At 49.7% G+C, this 27,469-nt stretch overlaps 1 protein-coding gene across 7 annotated transcripts in view; it reads left to right on the forward strand.

Annotated features, from left to right (window-relative positions):
* The first annotated feature begins 10,690 nt into the window (after positions 1-10,690).
* Positions 10,691-27,469, forward strand: part of LOC118366334 (uncharacterized) — a 66,446-nt gene continuing 49,667 nt past the window's right edge. For 6 of the 7 annotated variants that reach the window (XM_052492361.1, XM_052492364.1, XM_052492362.1 and 3 more), the window contains exons 1-3: positions 10,691-11,030; positions 18,582-18,647; positions 26,693-26,876. In XM_052492361.1, the coding sequence (XP_052348321.1) occupies positions 10,860-11,030; positions 18,582-18,647; positions 26,693-26,876 (421 nt within the window). In that variant the 5' untranslated portion in view covers positions 10,691-10,859. The remainder of the gene's footprint in view (positions 11,031-18,581; positions 18,648-26,692; positions 26,877-27,469) is intronic. The other variant, XM_052492366.1, reaches the window with a different exon arrangement.

The following is a 27,469-nucleotide window of genomic DNA, read 5'->3' on the forward strand; positions in this document are numbered from 1 at the left end:
GGTTTTGCTTGCTTGGCCCCTCTTACCAGCATCCAGTGGTGTGATGGTGCTCCTAAAAGTCACAAGGTGGCGCCGAACAACCAGTCAAAACAGGTTGTAGCTGATGTTCAATACAGCGCCACTTCAGCTGCCTGCCTACATGATGTCCCTCCATAAAACCAAACGGAGAGTTGTAAATTACTTTTCAAAATAAAAACTGTTTGATCCTGAGTGTCTTATAGCCGTATAGGAATACGGCATTTTGTGTGTCGCATGCAACATACCTGTCAACTGGTGAATAAGCCGTAAGTATTTTACATTTCACATGACTCTAATTTAAAACGTTAAGCAGCTCTTTAAATGAATTGTCATACAGCTCCATCCTTTCTGCTGGTGTTCAACAAACACAGTAAGGCAATAGGCCGAGACATGTAGGCCCATCAATAATATACCCAGAATTCTCTACAACAAAGGTAGGCCTACCTACCTCTCCTTGTTAAAATAGACCACAAACAAGCATTTGATAGCATAGGCCTACTCCGCACAATTCAACAATGTGGTATTAACAATGAGAACACACCCAACCCACTCATGGTCATTATGGATAGTGGCATGATGATAAATGTATGCAAGGAGAGGGTCTGACCTCTACTTGAACTCTGTGTAAGAGCATTCATTTCTTCAGACTGCACATATGTTATCTCACTGTATATCAGTGACTACACACTTGTCTCCTATACCAATGACTGGCTGTTGGATTCCATTGCATAGCTGCACAGATAGTCAATGCTGTAATAATGTTGTCATTAAACCTCCTTAATGTGCCTGTCCGCTTCCTCAATGTGTTCTTCACACTGTACATCAGATCTGCGACTCACAGCATCAGTAACGGTGATGGAGACAATTGCTCGTTCTTCATGTGAAGTGGCCGAGTGTGTGCGGACAACGGCCTGTTCCATAGAGCCTCAGTCCTCTTCTCTCTGTCTCACACAGAGCATCTGTTCTCACTAAGTACTCCTTGGGCCAAATGTGTTCTGGGACATTTTGTCAATTGGGTGCTTAATGTGAAAAATAGTGAGGAATGAAAATGTAGCCTGTCTCAGGACCCATTCCCGGAATGTTTCCCACATGTATTCCAGCTGTTGTGAGTTTCTTAGATCTTTTGAGTCATTATTTGCCCTATCATTATGCAACACAGACCTCGGATTTAATGATGTTGTTGTGGTGTTTGTCTGAATAACTGCAGCCTGCAGAGTCTGTGTGATTGTACATAGCTAGCTATATAGCCGTCTGTGTATCAAAGATAATTGTGTAGTCTAGAGCGATTTTCTAGGTTAGTTAGCCAGCTATTGTCGTTCTTTTAACGCAACGTAACGTAATCAACACTGCTAGCTAGCTAGCCCCCGAATAGCAGCACTGTAGAAACTATTACACTCAACGGAACGACTTGATTAGTGTAGTGTCAACAACGCAGCCACTGCCAGCTAGTCTACAAAGTCAACAACGCAGCCACTGCCAGCTAGCCTACTTCAGCAGTACTGTATCATTTTAATCATTTTAGTCAATAAGATTCTTGCTACGTAAGCTTAACTTTCTGAACATTCGAGACGTGTAGTCCACTTGTCATTCCAATCTCCTTGCATTAGCGTAGCCTCTTCTGTAGCCTGTCAACTATGTGTCTGTCTATCCCTGTTATCTCCTCTCTGCACAGACCATACAAACGCTCCACACCGCGTGGCCGCGGCCACCCTAATCTGGTGGTCCCAGCGCGCACGATCCACGTGGAGTTCCAGGTCTCCGGTAGCCTCTGGAACTGCCGATCTGCGGCCAACAAGGCAGAGTTCATCTCAGCCTATGCCTCCCTCCAGTCCCTCGACTTCTTGGCACTGACGGAAACATGGATCACCACAGATAACACTGCTACTCCTACTGCTCTCTCTTCGTCCGCCCACGTGTTCTCGCACACCCCGAGAGCTTCTGGTCAGCGGGGTGGTGGCACCGGGATCCTCATCTCTCCCAAGTGGTCATTCTCTCTTTCTCCCCTTACCCATCTGTCTATCGCCTCCTTTGAATTTCATGCTGTCACAGTTACCCGCCCTTTCAAGCTTAACATCCTTATCATTTATCGCCCTCCAGGTCCCCTCGGAGAGTTCATCAATGAGCTTGATGTCTTGATAAGCTCCTTTCCTGAGGACGGCTCACCTCTCACAGTTCTGGGCGACTTTAACCCCCCCCACGTCTACCTTTGACTCATTCCTCTCTGCCTCCTTCTTTCCACTCCTTTCCTCTTTTGACCTCACCCTCTCACCTTCCCCCCCTACTCACAAGGCAGGCAATACGCTCGACCTCATCTTTACTAGATGCTGTTCTTCCACTAACCTCATTGCAACTCCCCTCCAAGTCTCCGACCACTACCTTGTATCCTTTTCCCTCTCGCTCTCATCCAACACTTCCCACACTGCCCCTACTGGATGGTATCGCGCCGTCCCAACCTTCGCTCTCTCTCCCCCGCTACGCTCTCCTCTTCCATCCTATCATCTCTTCCCTCTGCTCAAACCTTCTCCAACCTATCTCCTGATTCTGCCTCCTCAACCCTCCTCTCCTCCCTTTCTGCATCCTTTGACTCTCTATGTCCCCTATCTTCCAGGCCGGCTCGGTCCTCCCTCCCGCTCCGTGGCTCGACGACTCATTGCGAGCTCACAGAACAGGGCTCCGGGCAGCCGAGCGGAAATGGAGGAAAACTCGCCTCCCTGCGGACCTGGCATCCTTTCGCTCCCTCCTCTCTACATTTTCCTCCTCTGTCTCTGCTGCTAAAGCCACTTTCTACCACTCTAAATTCCAAGCATCTGCCTCTAACCCTAGGAAGCTCTTTGCCACCTTCTCCTCCCTCCTGAATCCTCCCCCCCCCTCCTCCTCTCTGCAGATGACTTCGTCAACCATTTTGAAAAGAAGGTCGACGACATCCGATCCTCGTTTGTTAAGTCAAACGACACCGCTGGTTCTGCTCACACTGCCCTACCCGGTGCTCTGACCTCTTTCTCCCTCTCTCTCCAGATGAAATCTCGCGTCTTGTGACGGCCGGCCGCCCAACAACCTGCCCGCTCGACCCTATCCCCTCCTCTCTTCTCCAGACCATTTCCGGAGACCTTCTCCCTTACCTCACCTCGCTCATCAACTCATCCCTGACCGCTGGCTACGTCCCTTCCGTCTTCAAGAGAGCGAGAGTTGCACCCCTTCTGAAAAAACCTACACTCGATCCCTCCGATGTCAACAACTACAGACCAGTATCCCTTCTTTCTTTTCTCTCCAAAACTCTTGAACGTGCCGTCCTTGGCCAGCTCTCCCGCTATCTCTCTCAGAATGACCTTCTTGATCCAAATCAGTCAGGTTTCAAGACTAGTCATTCAACTGAGACTGCTCTTCTCTGTATCACGGAGGCGCTCCGCACCGCTAAAGCTAACTCTCTCTCCTCTGCTCTCATCCTTCTAGACCTATCGGCTGCCTTCGATACTGTGAACCATCAGATCCTCCTCTCCACCCTCTCCGAGTTGGGCATCTCCGGCGCGGCCCACGCTTGGATTGCGTCCTACCTGACAGGTCGCTCCTACCAGGTGGCGTGGCGAGAATCTGTCTCCTCGCCACGCGCTCTCACCACTGGTGTCCCCAGGGCTCTGTTCTAGGCCCTCTCCTATTCTCGCTATACACCAAGTCACTTGGCTCTGTCATAACCTCACATGGTCTCTCCTATCATTGCTATGCAGACGACACACAATTAATCTTCTCCTTTCCTCCTTCTGATGACCAGGTGGTGAATCGCATCTCTGCATGTCTGGCAGACATATCAGTGTGGATGACGGATCACCACCTCAAGCTGAACCTCGGCAAGACGGAGCTGCTCTTCCTCCCGGGGAAGGACTGCCCGTTCCATGATCTCGCCATCACGGTTGACAACTCCATTGTGTCCTCCTCCCAGAGCGCTAAGAACCTTGGCGTGATCCTGGACAACACCCTGTCGTTCTCAACTAACATCAAGGCGGTAGCCCGTTCCTGTAGGTTCATGCTCTACAACATCCGCAGAGTACGACCCTGCCTCACACAGGAAGCGGCGCAGGTCCTAATCCAGGCACTTGTCATCTCCCGTCTGGATTACTGCAACTCGCTGTTGGCTGGGCTCCCTGCCTGTGCCATTAAACCCCTACAACTCATCCAGAATGCCGCAGCCCGTCTGGTGTTCAACCTTCCCAAGTTCTCTCACGTCACCCCGCTCCTCTGCTCTCTCCACTGGCTTCCAGTTGAAGCTCGCATCCGCTACAAGACCATGGTGCTTGCCTACGGAGCTGTGAGGGGAACGGCACCTCAGTACCTCCAGGCTCTGATCAGTCCCTACACCCAAACAAGGGCACTGCGTTCATCCACCTCTGGCCTGCTCGCCTCCCTACCACTGAGGAAGTACAGTTCCCGCTCAGCCCAGTCAAAACTGTTCGCTGCTCTGGCTCCCCAATGGTGGAACACACTCCCTCACGACGCCAGGACAGCGGAGTCAATCACCACCTTCCGGAGACACCTGAAACCCCACCTCTTTAAAGAATACCTAGGATAGGATAAAGTAATCCCCCCCCCCCTTAAAAGATTTAGATGCACTATTGTAAAGTGGCTGTTCCACTGGATGTCATAAGGTGAATGCACCAATTTGTAAGTCGCTCTGGATAAGAACGTCTGCTAAATGACTTAAATGTAAATGTTAAATGTAATTGTAGAGACTAGACTAGGAAGCTGGGTTGGGAGAAGACAGATGACATGGGGGAATTATAGAGTTGTGAGGCTTAATTGTGTCTTCATGAGAGAATGAGAGTTGTTGTTGATTTATGGCCTGATTGATGGCAGTCCTGTGAATCGGGTCCACATGTGCACTGTCTCCCAGCCCCAGTCCAGTGTCCACAGGGGTGCTGAAGAATCTACTCTGGGTTTCCACTGTCATTGTGCAAAACTCTTCTTGAACTGAGAGAGAATTAAACTTTGAGGCTTTCAGCAGAGCTGTTGTAAAGAGAGTGAAAGGGGAATGGGGGCCGTGTGGCCAGCCACATGGGCTGTTCTCACTCAGATAATGGAGGTCTTTCTGTGGCACTTAACCCCCTCGCCGCACGCTGGGAACGTGCAGCCGTGCGCCCACCGATTCTCAACAGACACGCTCTGACACGCTCACCCGCTGCATAATTGAATTTTACACCCAGGAAAGTCACCTCCAGCCACCTCCCTGCTACACGTGGCCCTGGCAGCAACTCTCCCAGGATCACAGCACATCTCACCCAGGCCAGCACAGAGAGGATGCAGGCCCAATGTCGGTAGGCCCATTGGGAGAATGGTGGATAGAGAGTAATAATTACTCCATATGATGGGAGACCGTGGTCTACTTTACTGTAGAATCTGGGTTGAAGTGTCTGGTGGACTTAAGCATTTTTTCAGGACACCATTCAGTTGTCTCTCTGACTTATATAATATCTGATTCTGAAATGTCAGTTTAGGGGTGGTGCAGTGTTTGTATTAGGAAACTACCATGATACCATCGGAAGTTGGTAGGAAGAGAGGCAGATACAAATCTCAATAGTGTAGCTTTTATTTAGACTGAAAGAGGAAGTCTGTCTGTCACCAGTCCAAGTAGAACTGACCTCAAGTAGAACTGACCTAACTGATGAGATACGTTTTAGCCTTAGGGTCTGTTTCCACAACATAAAAGGGTACTGGGGGAGAGGGGTTTGGTTATGCCTCTAACCTGGCAGTTGGTGACCCAAGGGTGTGTGTGCGGGTGGGGGTGTGTGTTTGTGTGTGTGTGTGTATGGGGAGGGGGGTTAACGATGAGGTAAAGAGAGTAAATTATATGGACCCAATAAAGGCCCCTGGGTGTGGAGGCTGGCTGACGACCTCGTCTTTAGGAGGGACGCGGGCGGCTGAGCAGGCCCTATCTCTCTTCTCCGGCTCTCTGCCCTCTTGACCAAACACAATAGGTGTTTCCTCCCCATGACTTGGTCACTTTCACCTGTCACTCAGACTTTCTCCTGTCCCCCAGGGCTGTGTTCCTCTCTCTCTCTGTGGGTCTGAGGAGAACGGCTCCAGGTGAGCGTCCATGTGTGGCAGGCTGCTCCTCCTCAGCAGTGAGTGTGCACTGTGAAGCCAGACCCCCCTCTCTCACTACCCTCCCCCCAGCCATTCTGTTCTGTACCCCTCTCAGTATCACCACCCATCCAATCTCTGCCTTTAATATACATAGTATTATTCACAGAAATATCCCTGCAAACTGAGCTCCATGATATCACCAGAGACATGAAAGTATATAGGGCCAAGAGTTTTTCCTGACCACATGACCTGCCCAGGAAAACTTTTCGCCCCATATTCGACATTGTGATGCACTGACGTACAGTTTCCGCCACCAGAGGACGCCATTCTCTGAGTAACCCTTCCTCTGGTCTCCACAGGCAACCTCCTCCTCTTCGCCTGTCGCTGTGGCCCCTCCCTTCAAAGGCATAACCTCTCCTAATCCCCCTCCCCCGGTTTCCATGGAGATGGCTCAGACAAGCAGGTGACGCATTGACAGGGAGCAGATGGTTGCCCGTGGAGGTAAGCATGGCTGAACAATGCCCCCATATTCATCATACAGCCCCTCTCTCTCAACTTCACTCTCTGCATTCTCAACCACACACACACATACACACACATCAGCATAAACTCTGTGACTCCCCTCCTCTTGAAAAGCTGTTTTTTACACAGATGCATGTACACACAGGCACACAAACAGTAACAATTATTAAACCTTTCAAAGAATGTTGGTTTCTTGGCCCAGGGTACATTCTGATGGACTAGTCCTGGACTGTATTTTTAGAGGACTGAAAGGTGGATAGGGATTGTTATGTATAGTAGAATAATATAGTATTGTTGTTGGGGTGGGGGCTACAATACATTGAGGGATTGACATGAGGTTGGGATACACTGAGATTTTGGAAGAGGGCCAGTGGCACAGTTAGATAAACAACAGGATCTCCTTGCCCTGGCCTCTGAGTGTGCCTGTCTTCTTGCAGGTGTTTTTGTGGGGCCTTCGGTCCTGTAACTAACTTTTCTAACAAAGCTCATTCGTTACTCTCCGTCTCCCCTGGAGATAAAGTACAGACATCCCTCTCCCTTCCTCTCTTTCTTTTGTCCAACTCCAGAATAATCCAGCAACAATACAGGGGCTTGAAGGTGGTGTGCAGCGATTCGCTGGAGGCCTGGGGGGGGGGGGCTTTATGGAGATCAGCTACTGCATGTAGAATACTGGCGAAGAAAGTGTGCGCCTGTACAATGGAGTCCTCTTTAGTGGCTTCAGAGCGCTCTGCTTAACCCACCACACCTGGAGCTCAAAACAGGGTGCGAGAGTACCCCAGCACACCCCACTTCACCCCCACCTCTCCACCTCACCCCACCCCAGCACACCCCACTTCACCCCCACCTCTCCACCTCACCCCACCCCAGCCACCACCACACTTCCAGCACCTATCTATACAGTCTGAGGAGCTGGGCTCGGTGTGGAGGAGGGGGGCTGCCTGCATTCAGGGCCTGACTATGATAAAGACGCACAGTGAGGAGCCATTGAAGAGCCTTGTGCCTAAAATGGAGTCACTAATAGGTGCCTATTCAGCAAGGAAAGGGTTTTCTGAAAGAAAAAAAAGTTTTTGGGAGAAGCAACAATCACTATGCCCTGCTACCTTGTATATGTCAAATTTATACAGTCCCCAGCCTACCCCCTTTTTGCTATTTAAGAGAATCACCATTGAAGAGATTCCATGTATAATTTGGAGTCTCCTTTTCTTACTTGGAAATGAATTGAATAGTCTGTTTCTAAAGTGAGTCCAATCGAGTGGCATGGTTCTCCAAAGAGAGACACACTCTCTCTTCTCTTTTCTCTTTCTTTCTCTCTTTTTTTATCTCCCTTTCTCCCTGATTGTTACCCTCATACACATGTGTCCAACTTGTACTGAATAGGTGAGGGCCTGTTGACCAGCATTTTGGGTTTCTTGAATACCACTCTTTCTTATAGGCCTACTTTGTGCCAGTGTGCCAGTTTTGCACCAGCTGTTTCCTTGGTGGGGACACTCACAGAATAGTTTTTGAATATGTCATTTTGACCCAATATGGGTGTTAATGCAAGCAGCTTTGTGTATTGATGAATATAGACTAGTGAATGAGGAGGATGTGCATGGCTGTGGATAGTATTGATGGTTGTTACTAGGCAGAACAAGGGGCCTTGCCCAGTGGGAGAGAGGTCATTAATATTGAAATGCTGGGTCCATATTGAGAGAGAGGGCACTAATGGAGGAATACGGGGACCATATTGTGCAGTGTGTCACAGGGCTAAGCTGACGGATTGATGAGATGAGGGGAAAACGTTGATACCGAGAGGGGCGGCCCAGTGTGGTGCCCCAGGCTGAGCAGGGACCAGGAGCTGGAGGGAGCCTGGGGAGCAGGGTTCCCCTCAGTCCTGCTGGGCAGAGGTCATAGTCCCCCTTTGATTCACAGCCCTGCTGCCAACAATGGGCAGCACAGAGTGGGCAGGCCTCTCTCCCTTAGAACAGCGTGAATGTGCTTGTATTGGTATTTTTATGGGGCTTTGTCAGCTTTGTGTGTTTGCGCGTGTAATGTGTGTATATGCATATGTTTTGTGAGTGAATGTGCTGGGGATGCTATTGCCTTAGCAACTCTTTATTTGACATCTGATTCTAAACAGGTTATAAACATTATTATAAACTGGGTGGTTCGAGCCCTGAAGGCTGATTGGCAGACAGCCGTGGTATATCTGACCGTATACCACAGGTATGACAAAAGTTATTTTTGCTGCTCTAATTGCATTGGTAACCAGTTTATAATAGCAATAAGGCACCTCAGGGGTTTGTGATATATACCACGGCTAAGGTCTGTATCCAGGCACTCCACGTTGCCCTTATAGATGTGGTTTTTTGGCCATATCCCGCACCCCTTGGGCCTTATTGCTTAATTACCTTGTTTTTTTAAAACCATTACATTAAGTCAATTCATAAGACGTGTTGTTTAGCATTTCTATATGCTTTCAGGTTCTTATAATAAAGGGTTTGGGAACAGAACAGTAGATGACAAAGTGGTAATAATGCTGTAACATGCAGACCCTCAAAATTAAGTGTTACCCCATTAGTTCAACACTTAACCTGTGGATTGCAATGGAGTATCAATCTTGTTATGGATCTGACGTCAGATCAGTTGTGGTGTGTCATTTAGAAGAAAAAACGCCAGTTCAATTCAGGGCATTCAGACAAGCATAATATAAAGGTGATTTAACTATAATAATGACATAAGCTATATCAAAGAAAATAACCCATTATTGTAAAAAAGTGTTGAGACATCACAGCACGAAGCAGACTGCCAGTGACTTATCCCAGGCTGTGCTTCCCTTTACAATGCATCTCCAAGCAGTGTCTTAGCAACTGGCATTGTGACATCTGGATTACCCAAGGTGCATTGCAGAGACCCCTGTTGGGCAGAAGGGAGGGAGCCGAGGGGAGAGTGTGCTTTAGGAAGGGACCTGTATAGGCAGGGTCAGGAGCTCAGATACACCCATGAAGCTTTAGTCTGTCCGAAACAACTCATTTCCTTATTGAGTTCATATGGGAAAAGACTTTTGTCTAAAATGTAAACTTCTACAAAGTTAATGGACGGTGCTCATGAAAGGAAAACAGCTTTACAAGAACTTGAGTTGCATTTCTCAGCTTTTTATCATTTTGAAAAGAGCTTCTACTAGACATACATTTCAGAAAGGCTGTCAAAGATATCCAACAACCTAAAAGATAGCTTGTGTGTGTCCGTGTGTGTTTAAATGTCTCTTGTCACTAGGGGCAACGGTTACCGTTACTCTCTGGTTTGGGGTTTGTTAATATGTCACTATGGTTTTTTACAAAAATGTCCTCTCAAAACAAATTCTAAGTTAAAAAACATCCAACTGAAGACAGACACACTCTAGATAATCAGCTTTGATTGATTAGGTCTCTGTTTAGAACAAACACAGGCACATACACATTTACACATTCACACATATGAGGTCTGATTTGGGGAATTGATAGAGTCCATTGTTTCCACATAGCTTGGTCTCTATATCCCCTGTAATGTAATTATGGCTAGGAGATGTATGCTTATAGCAGCCCAGAATGTGATCCATGTCTATTCTCTGTATTTGGGCTGAAAAGCTCTCTGTCCAGCTGTTTGTATTTTCTGGTGTGTGTGTGGGTGTGGGTGTGGGTGTGGGTGTGGGTGTGTGTGTGTGTGTGTGTGTGTGTGTGTGTGTGTGTGTGTGTGTGTGTGTGTGTGTGTGTGTGTGGGGGGGGGTGTGTGGGTGTGTGGGTGTGTGTGGGTGGGTGGACGATTTTCATGAATGGCTTTGGAGGCTCACAGGGTCCGCCTGACCCAAACGTGAAGGACATATAAGAAAACATGAAATGTGTGTAAATGTGCCTCAAAGTTATGGTGAAAAGTCAACTCTGCGTTCGTAGGTATTATATTACATTAATCTATTTTCACTCTGGGAATAGCATGCACCAGTGACTTAGACTGGTTTAACAAGGTGGTAATTATTAACAGCAATAATCCCCATATGACAACAGTTTCAGTCCCCCACAGGAAGGTATTTCATTCTCTTCCTCCCCATGTCCATTCAGTCGCTGCAAGAGTGAGGTAGCTATATCAACATCATGGAGAAATAGCACATTTTGTAGTATGAGCCATATGAATTGACCTGTAGATGTCACATTGTCCTCTCACTCAGTCGGGCGACAGAGAGGGGATGTTAGCTACAGTTTAATAGAGAGGTCGGAGAGATTAGTTCAGGGGACATGTGGGTCATTGAGAACGGGCGAGGGCCAGAGCCTTGCTGGGGGACCAGACTGGACGGAGAACAGCAGGACCAGAATAACCATCCCACCAGGCTCCTGGCCCGGCCCAGACATCCAGTCAACACCATCACCTGGCAACATGGCTCCTGCACAGCACTCCACCAGGACAGGGTGAGTCTGGCCACCGAGCCCTCCTCTTAATCAACAGCAGAATGGACTGAAGCCAGACCTCTCCCATATCCCAAATGAAAAACACGTCAAACTATGTTCAATGAGTCCCACGGTGAGAACATGAGAGAGAAGAGCTGTAAGACCTGAGCATCTGTTCACCTCTTTGACACTAATGAATGTTAAGTTGGTTAGCCGGTGGTGTGCCACCGTCCCAGAGGTCATTGTGACCGGGGTGGCAGAGGGATGCTGGCTTTGTGTCCAGCCACCCGGTGAGGGGCCGAAAATGTCTGGAACGCTAACTCCTGCTCACACAATCACCAGCGCCAATGGTAGCCATATTGATCCTCTGTGCTACCAGATTAAAGTATAAAGAGAGCTCTGTCCTGCCAGTGGGGGTCCCCTCTGACTCCCAGAGGTCACTTCGGGGTCATGGAGCCCTTGCAGCCCCCTGACCCACAACCAAATGTGTACACACCAGAGGCAGGACACAGACCTTGCAGGGATGAACCCTATTAAACAGGACCGGTTGGATGCTCACATTCAGCTCTCATTATAGCTGCCCCTGGGCTTCCTCTTTTGGATCTGGCTGCTCTCTGGTTTAGTCTCTAATTTGAACCTAGTTCGGTCCATGCTGGGGATCTAACCCTGGTCTTTTGTGTGGCCGTAATAGGTTTGCCTTGTGCATGATTGTCTTCTGAACCCGATCTCCTCGTCCGCGGTGCCATCTTGCGTCGTATAATGGTCTCATTGTCTTCCGACACCTGTGGTTCCTCCAGTGCGCGCTTAGTGTGTTGTCCTTGTCTTTTGTGTTGCTATGGTAGTCCTTTGTGTTGCTATGGTAGTCCTTTGTGTACGACATTGCTGAATTGAGTGTGCGACATTGCTGAATTACTGCGGCGTGTATTTACAATATTATTTTGCGTTTCTGTCTGTAGTTCTGTCTGTAGTATCAGTTCTCATGAGGTGTGTGTGTGTGTGTGTGTGTGTGTGTGTGTGTGTGTGTGTGTGTGTGTGTGTGTGTGTGTGTGTGTGTGTGTGTGTGTGTGTGTGTGTGTGTGTGTGTGTGTGTGTGTGTGTGTGTGTGTGTGTGTGTGTGCGCGCTCCCTAATGCAATCATATGTCCTTGTATTGGCCCTTTATTGCTGACCTCAACAGGATGCTCTGATCAGGATGCTCTGATCCCTGGTTCTCTGTTCGCTGTGCTGCAGCCTTGATTAAACGTTGATGAAATGCCTATTAATGTACGCTGGCTCACAGAGAGGGTGTAATCAGGTGAAAGTGAATTAATAAAACATCCCGTCTCGTACTCAGGAGAGGAGAAAGGGATCCCCTGAGAAACACAGGCAGATGGCCACAAATCTGAGAGGACAAGGGAAAGTGGGATGGGAGAAAGAGGGTAGAGGGAGCGAGACCAGCCACCACTTTGGTGATTATCCCTTCATTGGTAATTTGATCTCCCCTTTTCCACCTACTCGTTATTGATAAGCTCCCAACATATTTCCCCTTTTGACTGCCACTGGACTAGCAAGTCAGCATTTCCTGCCCTCTGAGGCCAGGAGCCTGGCAGCCCACGCTGCGGCCGTGCAACGGTAAACAGCGCCCCCCCCCCCAAGCAGGAAGTGCCTGAGGTCTGTGGAGAGGAGGGGTGGGGGGCGTCCTTGAGACACAAGCTAGTGGAAACTCCATCTGCCAGGAATCTACCTAATCTCATCATCTGAATTAGGGTTTGATCCCAGGCTGTGTCACAACCGGCTGTGACCGTGAGGCTCATAGGCCCAGGGCCCTCCAGGGTAAGGGGGGTTTGACCGTTAGGGCTTTCCTTGGCTCATTGTACTCTAGCGACTCCTTGTGACAGGATCGGGCGTCTGCGAGCTGACTCCGGTCATCAGTCGAACAGTGTTTCCTACGACACGTTGTTGCGGCTGACATCCGGGTTAAGCGAGCAGTGTGATAAGAAGTAGTCGGCCAGGCGGGTCATGTTTCAGAGGACTCCACCTTCGCAATCGCCTCTTCTGAGCCCATTGAGGAGTTGCAGAGATGAGCCAAGGGACCTAATTCAGGGAGAAAACAGGGTAAAAAAAATATGCTTGTGGCCGTACTACCCTGAACATGCTTGTTAGTGGTTAGTGCTGGGACGGGAGACCGCCTGGGAATACCAGGTGCCGGAAGCTAAAAGAAAAGAGTAATAAATGAATAATATAAACGTAAATTATGAAAAGGATAGATTGATCAGATTGGAATGACTCCACTTCCCTGTCATGTTCACTGGGGTGTAGTTTTACACCATTAATATGACATGTAATTACTGTCTGTGTGCCTTCTTGCCGTCTGGCTCAACTCTCATGTTTAGTAACAGGCTCAGGGCTCAGGGCCTCTCCCAGCAGCACAGTTCATCACTGGGAATGAGCTCTGGTCCTTATTCATCACAGCACTGTTCTGGTAGTCTGGTGAAATTGGACATATTTGGTAGCTGAGCAAAAGGAGTCTGGGTAAAACACTATGCACTATACATCCCCCTTTCCCCTTCCTGTCCTCCTCTTGTCCTCTCTTTTCTCTATTCCCAGTATGATTTGAAATTATCCCCAACTCACAATTCCCCCATCCACTGCCATCCTCTGGTGTGTAAATGTACTGGGTTTCACATTCAATGTGGAATTAGTGTCAACAAGGTCATCGTGTCCTAACCAATGCATTCATAATTTATGGGGAAATTGGTTGTTGTCCATCTCCTGGTAATTATTCAGATGGACTGCCATTAACCTGTTGCGACAAGCAATCCCGTATCCGGGATCCTATTTATAGCCTCAAGCTCATTAGCATAACGCAACGTTAACTATTCATGAAAATCGCAAATGAAATTAAATAAATATATTAGCTCTCAAGCTTAGCCTTTTGTTAACAACACTGTCATCTCAGATTTTCAAAATATGCTTTTGAACCATAGCTAAACAAGCATTTGTGTAAGAGTATTGATAGCTAGCATACCATTAAGCCTAGCATTCAGCATGCAACATTTTCACAAAAACAAGAAAAGCATTCAAATAAAATCATTTACCTTTGAAGAACTTCAGATGTTTTCAATGAGAAGACTCTCAGTTAGATAGCAAATGTTCAGTTTTTCCAAAAAGATTATTTGTGTAGGACAAATCGCTCCGTTTTTTTTTCAGCAAGTTTGGGTAAGAAAACCCGAAAATGAAGTCATTACAACGCAATTTTTTTTCCAAATTAACTCCATAATATTGACAGAAACATGGCAAAAGTTGTTTAGAATCAATCCTCAAGGTGTTTTTCACATATCTATCGATGATAAATCATTTGTGGCAGTTGACTTTCTCCTCTGAAGAAAATGGAATGCGCATGGACCTGGAGATTACGCAATAATTTAGACGGAGGACACCTGGTAAATGTAGTCTCTTATGGTCAATCTTCCAATGATATGCCTACAAATACGTCACAATGCTGCAGACACCTTGGGGAAACGACAGAAAGTGCAGGCTCATTCCTGGCGCATTCACAGCCATATAAGGAGACATTGGAACACAGGGCATTCAAAATCTGGAACATTTCCTGTATGAAATGTCATCTTGGTTTCGCCTGTAGCATTAGTTCTGGGGCACTCACAGATAATATCTTTGCAGTTTTGGAAACGTCAGTGTTTTTTCTTTCCAAAGCTGTCAATTACATGCATAGTCGAGCATCTTTTCGTGACAAAATATCTTGTTTAAAACGGGAACGTTTTTTATCCAAAAATTAAAAGAGCGCCCCCTATCTCAAAGAAGTTAATGGCTGAGCATATTGTGGTGTGTTTTTCTAATAAGTTGACTTGTTTAAAAATATTGTCCGATATAATGTCTGTCATCATCTGTAGAGGTGATGTTCATTGTTGCACAGAGCAGGAGAGGCCCATACATACAAAGGCTACTTGTCACTCCAGGACTTGGAGATGGGTAGACCTGATGCTGCCCTGTCACTCCAGGTCTTGCTGACGGGCAGACCCAATACTGCCCTGTCACTCCAGGTCTTGGAGATGGGCAGACCCAATACTGCCCTGTCACTCCAGGTCTTGGAGATGGGCAGACCCAATACTGCCCTGTCACTCCAGGTCTTGGTGATGGGCAGACCCAATACTGCCCTGTCACTCCAGGTCTTGGTGATGGGCAGACCCAATACTGCCCTGTCACTCCAGGTCTTGGTGATGGGCAGACCCAATACTGCCCTGTCACTCCAGGTCTTGGTGATGGGCAGACCCAATACTGCCCTGTCACTCCAGGTCTTGGAGATGGGCAGACCCAATACTGCCCTGTCACTCCAGGTCTTGGTGATGGGCAGACCCAATACTGCCTTGTCACTCCAGGTCTTGGTGATGGGCAGACCCAATACTGCCCTGTCACTCCGGGTCTTGGAGATGGGCAGACCCAATATTTTATTTTTATTTTTATTTCACCTTTATTTAACCAGGTAGGCTAGTTGAGAACAAGTTCTCATTTGCAACTGCGACCTGGCCAAGATAAAGCATAGCAGTGTGAACAGACAACACAGAGTTACACATGGAGTAAACAATTAGCAAGTCAATAACACAGTAGAAAAAATGGGCAGTCTATATACAATGTGTGCAAAAGGCATGAGGAGGTAGGCGAATAATACAATTTTGCAGATTAACACTGGAGTGATAAATGATCAGATGGTCATGTACAGGTAGAGATATTGGTGTGCAAAAGAGCAGAAAAGTAAATAAATAAAAACAGTATAAAAACAGTATGGGAATGAGGTAGGTGAAAATGGGTGAGCTATTTACCTATAGACTATGTACAGCTGCAGCGATCGGTTAGCTGCTCGGATAGCTGATGTTTGAAGTTGGTGAGGGAGATAAAAGTCTCCAACTTCAGCTATTTTTGCAATTCGTTCCAGTCACAGGCAGCAGAGTACTGGAACGAAAGGCGGCCAAATGAGGTGTTGGCTTTAGGGATGATCAGTGAGATACACCTGCTGGAGCGCGTGCTACGGATGGGTGTTGCCATCGTGACCAGTGAACTGAGATAAGGCGGAGCTTTACCTAGCATGGACTTGTAGATGACCTGGAGCCAGTGGGTCTGGCGACGAATATGTAGTGAGGGCCAGCCGACTAGAGCATACAAGTCGCAGTGGTGGGTGGTATAAGGTGCTTTAGTGACAAAACGGATGGCACTGTGATAGACTGCATCCAGTTTGCTGAGTAGAGTGTTGGAAGCCATTTTGTAGATGACATCGCCGAAGTCGAGGATCGGTAGGATAGTCAGTTTTACTAGGGTAAGCTTGGCAGCGTGAGTGAAGGAGGCTTTGTTGCGGAATAGAAAGCCGACTCTTGATTTGATTTTCGATTGGAGATGTTTGATGTGAGTCTGGAAGGAGAGTTTGCAGTCTAGCCAGACACCTAGGTACTTATAGATGTCCACATATTCAAGGTCGGAACCATCCAGGGTGGTGATGCTAGTCGGGCATGCGGGTGCATGCAGCGATCGGTTGAAAAGCATGCATTTGGTTTTACTCGCGTTTAAGAGCAGTTGGAGGCCACGGAAGGAGTGCTGTATGGCATTGAAGCTCGTTTGGAGGTTTGATAGCACAGTGTCCAATGACGGCCGAAAGTATATAGAATGGTGTCGTCTGCGTAGAGGTGGATCAGGGAATCGCCCGCAGCAAGAGCAACATCATTGATATATACAGAGAAAAGAGTCGGCCCGAGAATTGAACCCTGTGGCACCCCCATAGAGACTGCCAGAGGACCGGACAGCATGCCCTCCGATTTGACACACTGAACTCTGTCTGCAAAGTAATTGGTGAACCAGGCAAGGCAGTCATCCGAAAAACCGAGGCTGTTGAGTCTGCCGATAAGAATATGGTGATTGACAGAGTCGAAAGCCTTGGCGAGGTCGATGAAGACGGCTGCACAGTACTGTCTTTTATCGATGGGTCTACCCATCGAGGTCTTAGAGATGGGTAGACTCAATACTGCCCTGTCACTCCAGGTCTTAGAGATGGGTAAAACCCGATGCTGCCCTGTCACTCCAGGTCTTGGAGATGGGTAGACTCAATACTACCCTGTCACTCCAGGTCTTGGAGATGGGTAGACCCAGTACTGCCCTGTCACTCCAGGTCTTGGAGATGGGTAGACTCAATACTGCCCTGTCACTATATGTCCTGGAGATGGGCAGACCCAATACTGCCCTGTCACTCCAGGTCTTGGAGATGGGTAGACTCAATACTACCCTGTCACTCCAGGTCTTGGAGATGGGTAGACCCAGTACTGCCCTGTCACTCCAGGTCTTGGAGATGGGTAGACTCAATACTGCCCTGTCACTATATGTCCTGGAGATGGGCAGACCCAATACTGCCCTGTCACTCCAGGTCTTGGAGATGGGTAGACCCAGTACTGCCCTGTCACTCCAGGTCTTGGAGATGGTCAGTCCCGATACTTCCCTGTAGCCACTTGCAGCATCAAAGCATGGATCATTTTCCATCTTGAGAGCAGACTGGCACAAGCTGGCACAGGTCAGGAAGGTCCACCACACAACTCTCAAAGGGGGGCTGGGGGTCAGAGCAGTCCTCTCACAAGGCAAGTTCCATTGTACTCGTCCTTCTGAGGCCCTTGTGCCCCGTCACCCACTCCGGGGTGGGGTTATGGCCCATGAATGAGGGGTGAGCCCTGGGAGGATCTCTCTTCTCACACCCTGGAGTGGCCCAGTCCTTGAGCTGACTCAGGGGCTCTGGGAGCTGCCACTCGCTGCAAAGAGAGATGGATGAGCTCCACTGGGGACTGCGGCAGGGTTTCCGATGGGGATGTGTGCACGTCTCTTGGTGATTGATGAGCTTAACATAGTGCCCCATGCCCCATGGGTCAGACTGATGGACACACCCAGACACTGTGCTGTCCATCCCATGGAGCCGAGCTGGTAAAAGAAGGGCTGTTAAGTCACACATGGACCAAAAAGTGTCAAACCAAAAGCAGTCTGATAACTGAACAGATAGAACAAAGATGTGTTTGAATGGAGACATTACAATTGGCTATCCCTATGATGAAGTGTCCAGTCTGTGCTACAGCATAGCTTGACTGCTGGAGACTGGAGTAGTGGAATAGTGGTACAGACCAGCTCATTATAGAGACAGAGGGGAAATTGATGCACCAGGAGGCGTTTCACAGGGATGTCTATGGAGCTGTCTGTCTGTCTGTCTGTCTGTCTGTCTGTCTGTCTGTCTGTCTGTCTGTCTGTCTGTCTGTCTGTCTGTCTGTCTGTCTGTCTGTCTGTCTGTCTGTCTGTCTGTCTGTCTGTCTGTCCAGCCACAACACTGGCTCAACACTCTCTCCATCAGCATTAGTTCATCTAAAGTTGATACATTTGTCTTGGTCTACAATAGTGTTTCTGTACTTTTTCTGAACTCTTTACAATTCAGAAATGACCTGAAAGGATTTGATGTTGAATGTTCCTTTCTGACAGGTTTAAGAATGGCCTGAGATGATTTTGTAAGCCTTGTTGTGTGTTGTCCTCACTGATGTCTGTTGTCCTGTCTGTTTCCCAGGCACCTTGTTATCTGTCCTTTGTCAGTAAGGCCACCTTGTGGGATCGAGGACTCTACCACTACACAGTGAGTGCCAAAATACAACTCTAACTATACACAGCACATGTACAGCTATGTAGAATAATACAACCACAATCTGTATAAAGTGCACTTGTTACATTACACACAAAAATGCAAAAAAATGCAAAAATTCACACATACACACAGGCATGCATAAAACACACACTTACACACACACACAAGCTTGTCCCCACCTCTCCCCTACTCTCTAAAGGGCTCTGTGAGTAGTTGTGCCACAATTAACAGTGGGGTTGCCATGGGGACAGCAGAGTTGTGTGGGCTGGCTTCCTGTCTTGGCCTCTGGTTAAACAAACAAGTGAAAAGGAGGGACAAAGACGTTCGCTGGTCCTTACAGCCTCATTTACATCTTCAACTGCCTTCAGCACTTCTGTATTGACCAAGTTTATCAGCCCGGCATCACCCTGCTCTCATTATCTCTCCTCTCTATGCACTGGAAATACCTGATAAATCATCGGGGTGTAACGAGTAACGGTCAACAGCTCCTGTCTGACAGTGACAATTCAACTCCACACTGAACTTTATGGGCCGTCCCAGTCCAAACAGGCCCATTGGAGAGGCCAAGCAGACAGGCTGTGTAACCAGTGGTCCGCCACTCCCCCGATGCTTCCGATCTCCCACTACTGTCACCCAGGACACGGTGCCTCCGATCTCCCACTACTGTCACCCAGGACACGGTGCCTCCGATCTCCCACTACTGTCACCCAGGACACGATGCTTCCGATCTCCCACTACTGTCACCCAGGACACGATGCCTCCGATCTCCCACTACTGTCACCCAGGACACGATGCTTCCGATCTCCCACTACTGTCACCCAGGACACGATGCTTCCGATCTCCCACTACTGTCACCCAGGACACGATGCCTCCGATCTCCCACTACTGTCACCCAGGACACGATGCCTCCGATCTCCCACTACTGTCACCCAGGACACGGTGCCTCCGATCTCCCACTACTGTCACCCAGGACACGATGCCTCCGATCTCCCACTACTGTCACCCAGGACACGATGCTTCCGATCTCCCACTACTGTCACCCAGGACACGATGCTTCCGATCTCCCACTACTGTCACCCAGGACACGATGCTTCCGATCTCCCACTACTGTCACCCAGGACACGATGCTTCCGATCTCCCACTACTGTCACCCAGGACACGATGCCTCCGATCTCCCACTACTGTCACCCAGGACACGATGCCTCCGATCTCCCACTACTGTCACCCAGGACACGGTGCCTCCGATCTCCCACTACTGTCACCCAGGACACGATGCCTCCGATCTCCCACTACTGTCACCCAGGACACGATGCCTCCGATCTCCCACTACTGTCACCCAGGACACGATGCTTCCGATCTCCCACTACTGTCACCCAGGACACGATGCTTCCGATCTCCCATTACTGTCACCCAGGACACGATGCTTCCGATCTCCCACTACTGTCACCCAGGACACGATGCTTCCGATCTCCCACTACTGTCACCCAGGACACGATGCTTCCGATCTCCCACTACTGTCACCCAGGACACGATGCTTCCGATCTCCCACTACTGTCACCCAGGACACGATGCTTCCGATCTCCCACTACTGTCACCCAAGACACGGGGAGTACCGAGACAGTAGGCTGCAGAATGCACACGGACACAAACCAACCACAGGTGCTCAAACAAGAGCACTGGTTCCAGGATAGGTTATTTATACATATGGGTGTTTACAGAAGGAGTTAGCTGTCAGTTTAACAGTTCCAGGATCTGTCTTGTATAGTGTTCTGTTGTCTCAGGCTCTGCCAGTGGTTACAGTAGTATTGCCCTCTCTGCATACCAGGGCATGGTGCTGCTGAATCAGTGTAACCAGTGACCACACCGGTGGACTAACACTGATCATTATGGCAAGACATTATGCCAAAGCTGGCATGGCCATTGTTCTTATTCTTCTATTCTACCAAACAACACTGTTTTCAAAGGAAGACGATCTCTACCACTCAGTGGGGCCCAGCCAATAACAATGGCTAGAGCTTTGTACTGTTGTGTTGGGGTAGTGGGCCTGTCGTGTTGTTGCGTTGGGGTAGTGGGCCTGTTGTGTTGTTGTGTTGGGGTAGTGGGCCTGTTGAGTTGTGTTGGGGTAGTGGGCCTGTCGTGTTGTTGTGTTGGGGTAGTGGGCCTGTCATGTTGTTGTGTTGGGGTAGTGGGCCTGTTGTGTTGCGGTAGTGGGCCTGTCGTGTTGTTGTGTTGGGGCAGTGGGCCTGTCGTGTTGGGGTAGTGGGCCTGTCGTGTTGGGGCAGCGGGCCTGTCGTGGTGTTGTGTTGTGGCAGTGGGCCTGTCGTGTTGTTGTGTTGGGGCAGTGGGCCTGTCGTGTTGGGGTAGTGGGCCTGTCGTGTTGGGGCAGTGGGCCTGTCGTGGTGTTGTGTTGTGGCAGTGGGCCTGTCGTGTTGTTGTGTTGTGGCAGTGGGCCTGTCGTGTTGTTGTGTTGGGGCAGTGGGCCTGTCGTGGTGTTGTGTTGTGGCAGTGGGCCTGTCGTGTTGTTGTGTTGTGGCAGTGGGCCTGTCGTGTTGTTGTGTTGGGGTAGTGGGCCTGTCGTGGTGTTGTGTTGTGGCAGTGGGCCTGTCGTGGGCCTTGTTGTGTTGTGGCAGTGGGCCTGTCGTGTTGTGTGTGTGTGGGGCAGTGGGCCTGTCAGTGGGCCTGTCGTGTTGTTGTGTTGGGGAAGTGGGCCTGTCGTGTTGTCGTGTTGGGGCAGTGGGCCTGTCGTGGTGTTGTGTTGGGGCAGTGGGCCTGTCGTGTTGTTGTGTTGGGGCAGTGGGCCTGTCGTGTTGGGGTAGTGGGCCTGTCGTGTTGTTGGGGCAGTGGGCCTGTCGTGGTGTTGTGTTGTGGCAGTGGGCCTGTCGTGTTGTTGTGTTGGGGCAGTGGGCCTGTCGTGGTGTTGTGTTGTGGCAGTGGGCCTGTCGTGTTGTTGTGTTGTGGCAGTGGGCCTGTCGTGTTGTTGTGTTGGGGTAGTGGGCCCGTCGTGGTGTTGTGTTGTGGCAGTGGGCCTGTCGTGTTGTTGTGTTGTGGCAGTGGGCCTGTCGTGTTGTTGTGTTGGGGTAGTGGGCCTGTCGTGGTGTTGTGTTGGGGAAGTGGGCCTGTCGTGTTGTTGTGTTGGGGCAGTGGGCCTGTCGTGTTGTTGTGTTGGGGAAGTGGGCCTGTTGTGTTGTCGTGTTGGGGCAGTGGGCCTGTCGTGGTGTTGTGTTGGGGCAGTGGGCCTGTTGTGTTGGGGCAGTGGGCCTGTCGTGTTGGGGTAGTGGGCCTGTCGTGTTGGGGCAGTGGGCCTGTCGTGGTGTTGTGTTGTGGCAGTGGGCCTGTCGTGTTGTTGTGTTGGGGCAGTGGGCCTGTCGTGTTGGGGTAGTGGGCCTGTCGTGTTGGGGCAGTGGGCCTGTCGTGTTGTTGTGGGCCTGTCGTGTTGTGTTGGGGGGTAGTGGGCCTGTCGTTGTTGTTGTGTTGTGTGTTGGGGTAGTGGGCCTGTCGTGTTGTGGCAGTGGGCCTGTTGTGTTGGGGTAGTGGGCCTGTCGTGTTGGGGCAGTGGGCCTGTCGTGGTGTTGTGTTGTGGCAGTGGGCCTGTTGTGTTGTTGTGTTGGGGCAGTGGGCCTGTCGTGTTGGGGTAGTGGGCCTGTCGTGTTGGGGCAGTGGGCCTGTCGTGGTGTTGTGTTGGGGTAGTGGGCCTGTCGTGTTGTTGTGTTGGGGCAGTGGGCCTGTCGTGTTGGGGTAGTGGGCCTGTCGTGTTGTTGTGTTGGGGCAGTGGGCCTGTCGTGTTGGGGTAGTGGGCCTGTCGTGTTGTGGCAGTGGGCCTGTCGTGGTGTTGTGTTGGGGTAGTGGGCCTGTCGTGTTGTTGTGTTGGGGAAGTGGGCCTGTCGTGTTGTTGTGTTGGGGTAGTGGGCCTGTCGTGTTGTTGTGTTGTGGCAGTGGGCCTGTCGTGTTGTTGTGTTGTGGCAGTGGGCCTGTCGTGTTGTTGTGTTGGGGCAGTGGGCCTGTCGTGTTGTTGTGTTGGGGTAGTGGGCCTGTCGTGTTGTTGTGTTGGGGCAGTGGGCCTGTCGTGTTGTTGTGTTGGGGTAGTGGGCCCGTCGTGGTGTTGTGTTGTGGCAGTGGGCCTGTCGTGTTGTTGTGTTGTGGCAGTGGGCCTGTCGTGTTGTTGTGTTGTGGCAGTGGGCCTGTCGTGGTGTTGTGTTGTGGCAGTGGGCCTGTCGTGGTGTTGTGTTGGGTTAGTGGGTCTGTCATGGTGTTGTGTTGGGGTAGTGGGCCTGTCGTGTTGTTGTGTTGTGGCAGTGGGCCTGTCGTGTTGTTGTGTTGTGGCAGTGGGCCTGTCGTGATGTTGTGTTGGGTTAGTGGGTCTGTCATGGTGTTGTGTTGGGGTAGTGGGCCTGTCGTGTTGTTGTGTTGTGGCAGTGGGCCTGTCGTGTTGTTGTGTTGTGGCAGTGGGCCTGTCGTTTTGTTGTGTTGGGGCAGTGGGTCTGTCGTGTTGTTGTGTTGGGGCAGTGGGCCTGTTGTGCTGGGCGTGGATGGTGGATGTGGGGTTAGGAGGACGAGTTGGCGGGGCCACTGGGACTACTGCAGGGGCCTGAAAAGCAAAGCAGGGTCATTGTCTCTCAGTGAAAGTAGACAGTTGCTCTGAATGCTAAGCTGCATCTGAGCCTGGCTTCTGACACGAGCTGATAATCAGATTTACTCCGCTGAATCCGCTGGACTCCACAATGCGCTCCACTGTCATCACCCCACAAACCTCCCCCACCCCAAACTTCTCCTCTACCAGAGCAAAGCTAATTACACCCCGCAGAAACACAAATCTCCATCATTTAAAAAGTCACTCTTTTTCATGGGTTTAACCTTGTTAGAGCCTAAGCCTGGCTTTCTTATACGCCAGGCTCTCTGTGAGGAATTCTCTGTTCCTCCTCTAGACAGACACACACGGCACAGAAACACACTTCTGTTTCGCCTCGAGTCGTCTCCTTGTCAGTGGGTTCACTCAGAAAAAGTGCAATTAAGTGAGTGTGAGCCTGTGTGTAAGAGTGTGTGTTAGCGTGTGTGTGTTTGGAGGGGTCGAGAGCGCACGCCGGCCTCTCCTCTGCAGGCCATCTGGGACTCTGACTAATAGACTTCCTACATTCATCTTCCAGTGCTTGTACATCCCCATCAGGGAGCTGTTGACCACAAACAGGCCCGTAATGACATTAGCCAGGGCTGGCTTTGGGCTGTTCTGTGTGAGGCCGGCGTGTGGGCTGCCTGATGCCAGGAGGTCAGGTTGTTTCCTGGGGTCCTGCAGGAGCCCAGAGGACTCCTAGGTGTAGTCATAGGCTCTACTCTGTTGCTCTAAGAAGATCAATCAGGATGGAGTGAGCCGTCAGGGTGTGTCAGAGTGGGTGTGTCAGAGTGGGAGGCTGCTTGAAATACCAACACCAACAGTGAACCTCATCATAGTTGAGTAAAATCATTCTAGTTATACAGGTGTGAAAAATGTGTGTGTACAGTTGTGTGTATCTGTTACCCAATTAAGAGACCGGGACAACTACAGCTTTGGGGGTAGTTCAAGCGGGACTTAGAAGGTAAGGCGTGTGTATGTGTGTGTATGTGTGTGTATGTGTGTGTATGTGTGTGTATGTGGGGTTGTAATGGCAGGGTCCTGCCGTAAAGGGCGTGTTGAGACCTGCCCTCTGACGGTCTGACAGGTTGTGGGCTGGATGACACCCTTCTCACCTCATAAAGCTCTTCAGTGGGCGGGAGTGTGGGAAGATGGAGGGAGTGAGGAAGAGGAGTGAGGAGGAGGGCATGCTCCAGGACCTTTGTTCTCTTGTTTTTCTTCCTCACTTCTTCCTATTTTCTTCACAAGAATGCAAATGTGTAAACCCTCAGAGGAGAGGGAATGAGTGTAGATGGTGGAGGGATTTAAGGCTGATCCTCCCTGTGTGAGTCACATGAGTCACAGACAGTAAGCCTCCCTTTCTCTGTGTCTGAGGGGTACTGAGGGCTCATCTCCACAGACTCCCTAGTGTGTGTGTGTGTGTGTGTGTGTGTGTGTGTGTGTGTGTGTGTGTGTGTGTGTGTGTGTGTGTGTGTGTGTGTGTGTGTGTGTGTGTGTGTGTGTGTGTGTGTGTGTGTGCGTGTGTGTGTGTGTGCGTGTGTGTGTTTGTGCGCGTGCGTGTGCGCGTGCGTGTGTGCGTGTGCGTGTGCGTTCATGCCTGCTTCTGTGGTTGTGTGTTTATGTGCATGTGTGTTTAGGGTTAAGGGATAGATGATAGACGAGGTGAACTTTGTTTAGGTGTCTCAGATGTAGCCGGGAATCCAAGACAAATAAATGTCCTCTCTCCGTGTGTGTGTCAGTGGGTATTTTATTACATTTGGGTGTTTGTTCTCTAAAGGCCAGAGAGGGAGTGAATTAGTCCCTGGCACTGAGTCTGTGGGCTGAGTAATTTCCCTTGTCGTACAGCGGGTAGCGTGGCGTGTGCAGCCCCACCCCCCCTCAAGTTTAATATTGACCGTCCCGCCTGCTTTTATCTCAGCACGACCCTTGTTTAAATAGCAATAGGACCATGTCCTGTGTGCTCAAAGAATCTTTATCGTCCTCAAAGAAGTGTGTGTGTGGCTGGGTGTGTGGGTGGGTGGCTGGGTGTGTGTGTGGGTGACTGGGTGTGTGTGTGGGTGACTGGATGTGTGTGTGTGTGGCTGGGTGTGTGGGTGGGTGGCTGGGTGTGTGTGTGGGTGACTGGGTGTGTGTGTGGGTGACTGGGTGTGTGTGTGGGTGTGTGTGTGTGGGTGGGTGTGTGTGTGTGGGTGACTGTGTGTGTGTGTGGGGGTGACTGGGTGTGTGTGTGTGTGTGTGGCTGGGTGTGTGGGTTGGTGGGTGGGTGTGTTTGGGTGACTGGGTGTGTGTGTGGGTGACTGGGTGTGTGTGTGTGTGTGGCTGGGTGTGTGGGTGGGTGGCTGGGTGTGTGTGTGGGTGACTGGGTGTGTGTGTGGGTGGCTGGGTGTGTGTGTGGGTGGCTGGGTGTGTGTGTGGGTGGCTGGGTGTGTGTGTGTGGGTGGCTGTGTGGGGGGTGTGTTGTCAAGAAAGCTGTTAAAAAAAGGCAGGGAGAGGTTGAAGCTTTCTCCTGCTGTGTTGAGAATGTATGTAGCCTGAGATCTGATCTTCAGACACAAGGGGGCACTGAAGATGACGTGCATTATTTGAATTGTCTGTACGTTGGCGATCACGTTTAATTAATGCTGTGATTCACCTTCACGTTGCATGTGGAGAATGACTTTATGTTGCTTTATTTACAGTATTTGGAAACTGGGATTTTATTTGATTGATCGAAAACAGAATACATCTCATCTTTCTTTCTCTCTCTCCCTGCCCCACACTATGTTTTTGATGTCCATTTCAGGACCTCACTATGTTTTTGATGTCCCTTTCAGGACCACACTATGTGTTTGATGTCCCTTTCAGGACCACACTATGTTTTTATGTCCCTTTCAGGACCACACTATGTTTTTGTTGTCCCTTTCAGGACCACACTATGTTTTGATGTCCCTTTCAGGACCACACTATGTTTTTATGTCCCTTTCAGGACCACACTATGTTTCTAATAATAATAATATGTCCTTTTCAGGACCACACTATGTTTTGATGTCCCTTTCAGGACCACACTATGTTTTGTTGTCCCTTTCAGGACCACACTATGTTTCTATGTCCCTTTCAGGACCACACTATGTTTCTATGTCCCTTTCAGGACCACACTGTGTTTTGATGTCCCTTTCAGGACCACACTATGTTTTGTTGTCCCTTTCAGGACCACACTATGTTTTGATGTCCCTTTCAGGACCACACTATGTTTTTGTTGTCCCTTTCAGGACCACACTCTGTTTATGTTGTCCCTTTCAGGACCACACTATGTTTTTGTTGTCCCTTTCAGGACCACACTATGTTTTGATGTCCCTTTCAGGACCTCACTATGTTTTTGTTGTCCATTTCAGGACCACACTATGTTTTTGATGTCCCTTTCAGGACCACATTATGTTTTTGATGTCCCTTTCAGGACCACACTGTCTGTGATGGACGTCCTTCTCTGTGTCCTCGTTTCCTGGTTCACATGAAGGCCTGTCCTGCAGACCTCAGAACCCCACATCTCCTATCCAGTAACCCCAGGCCACGTCCTCCTCGCCAGGAATTGACACAACAAAGACACACCCTTGGCGGCCTGAAGACGCATTCATGTGCAGGTGAGCCACAGCAAAAGCCTTCCTGCTGCTTAGACAATACAATATACTGTGCAACAACAACGTACAAGATGAGATAATAAATAGTTTATTAATCCCACAATTCTCCCTCAGTGATTAATAAAGTATGTATTGTTTATTTCATCTTCAGAGACGGATAACATTGTGGTATCATAGGGCATTGTTGCTTTTGATCCCACAACGTTGCTCATTAGGGAACTAGGTCTCAGTGTTAGAGCGGTGGAGGTAACCACCTGGGCCTTCGTTAGTCCTTAATCCGTCCCTCGGCCCACTTTGTTAAGGCCTAATCCCTCTCTTTCTGCTCTGGGGAGGAAGTGTCCATAGCGCCGCCCTCCTGGTGGTCCTCTGCTAGGGTGTTAGCCAATGAAAGGCTGTGCCAGCATACCTGCCGCTCCTTTCAGAGCCTTGCCTCTGATGTGAAGGCATTTGTCGTTCCCCCCTGCCAGGGCCATAGCCACACTGCAGCACACGGCTTTGAGACGAGTGTGAGGAGCCAAGGGGGAACCAGGGGGATTGGGGTATTTCTCTGCTCTGGAACCGGGTTCTAAAAACCAATTATTCTACCATATGGTGGT

This window comes from Oncorhynchus keta, chromosome 33 (assembly GCF_023373465.1).
Source record: "Oncorhynchus keta strain PuntledgeMale-10-30-2019 chromosome 33, Oket_V2, whole genome shotgun sequence".
NCBI classification, from domain to species: Eukaryota; Metazoa; Chordata; class Actinopteri; order Salmoniformes; family Salmonidae; genus Oncorhynchus; species Oncorhynchus keta.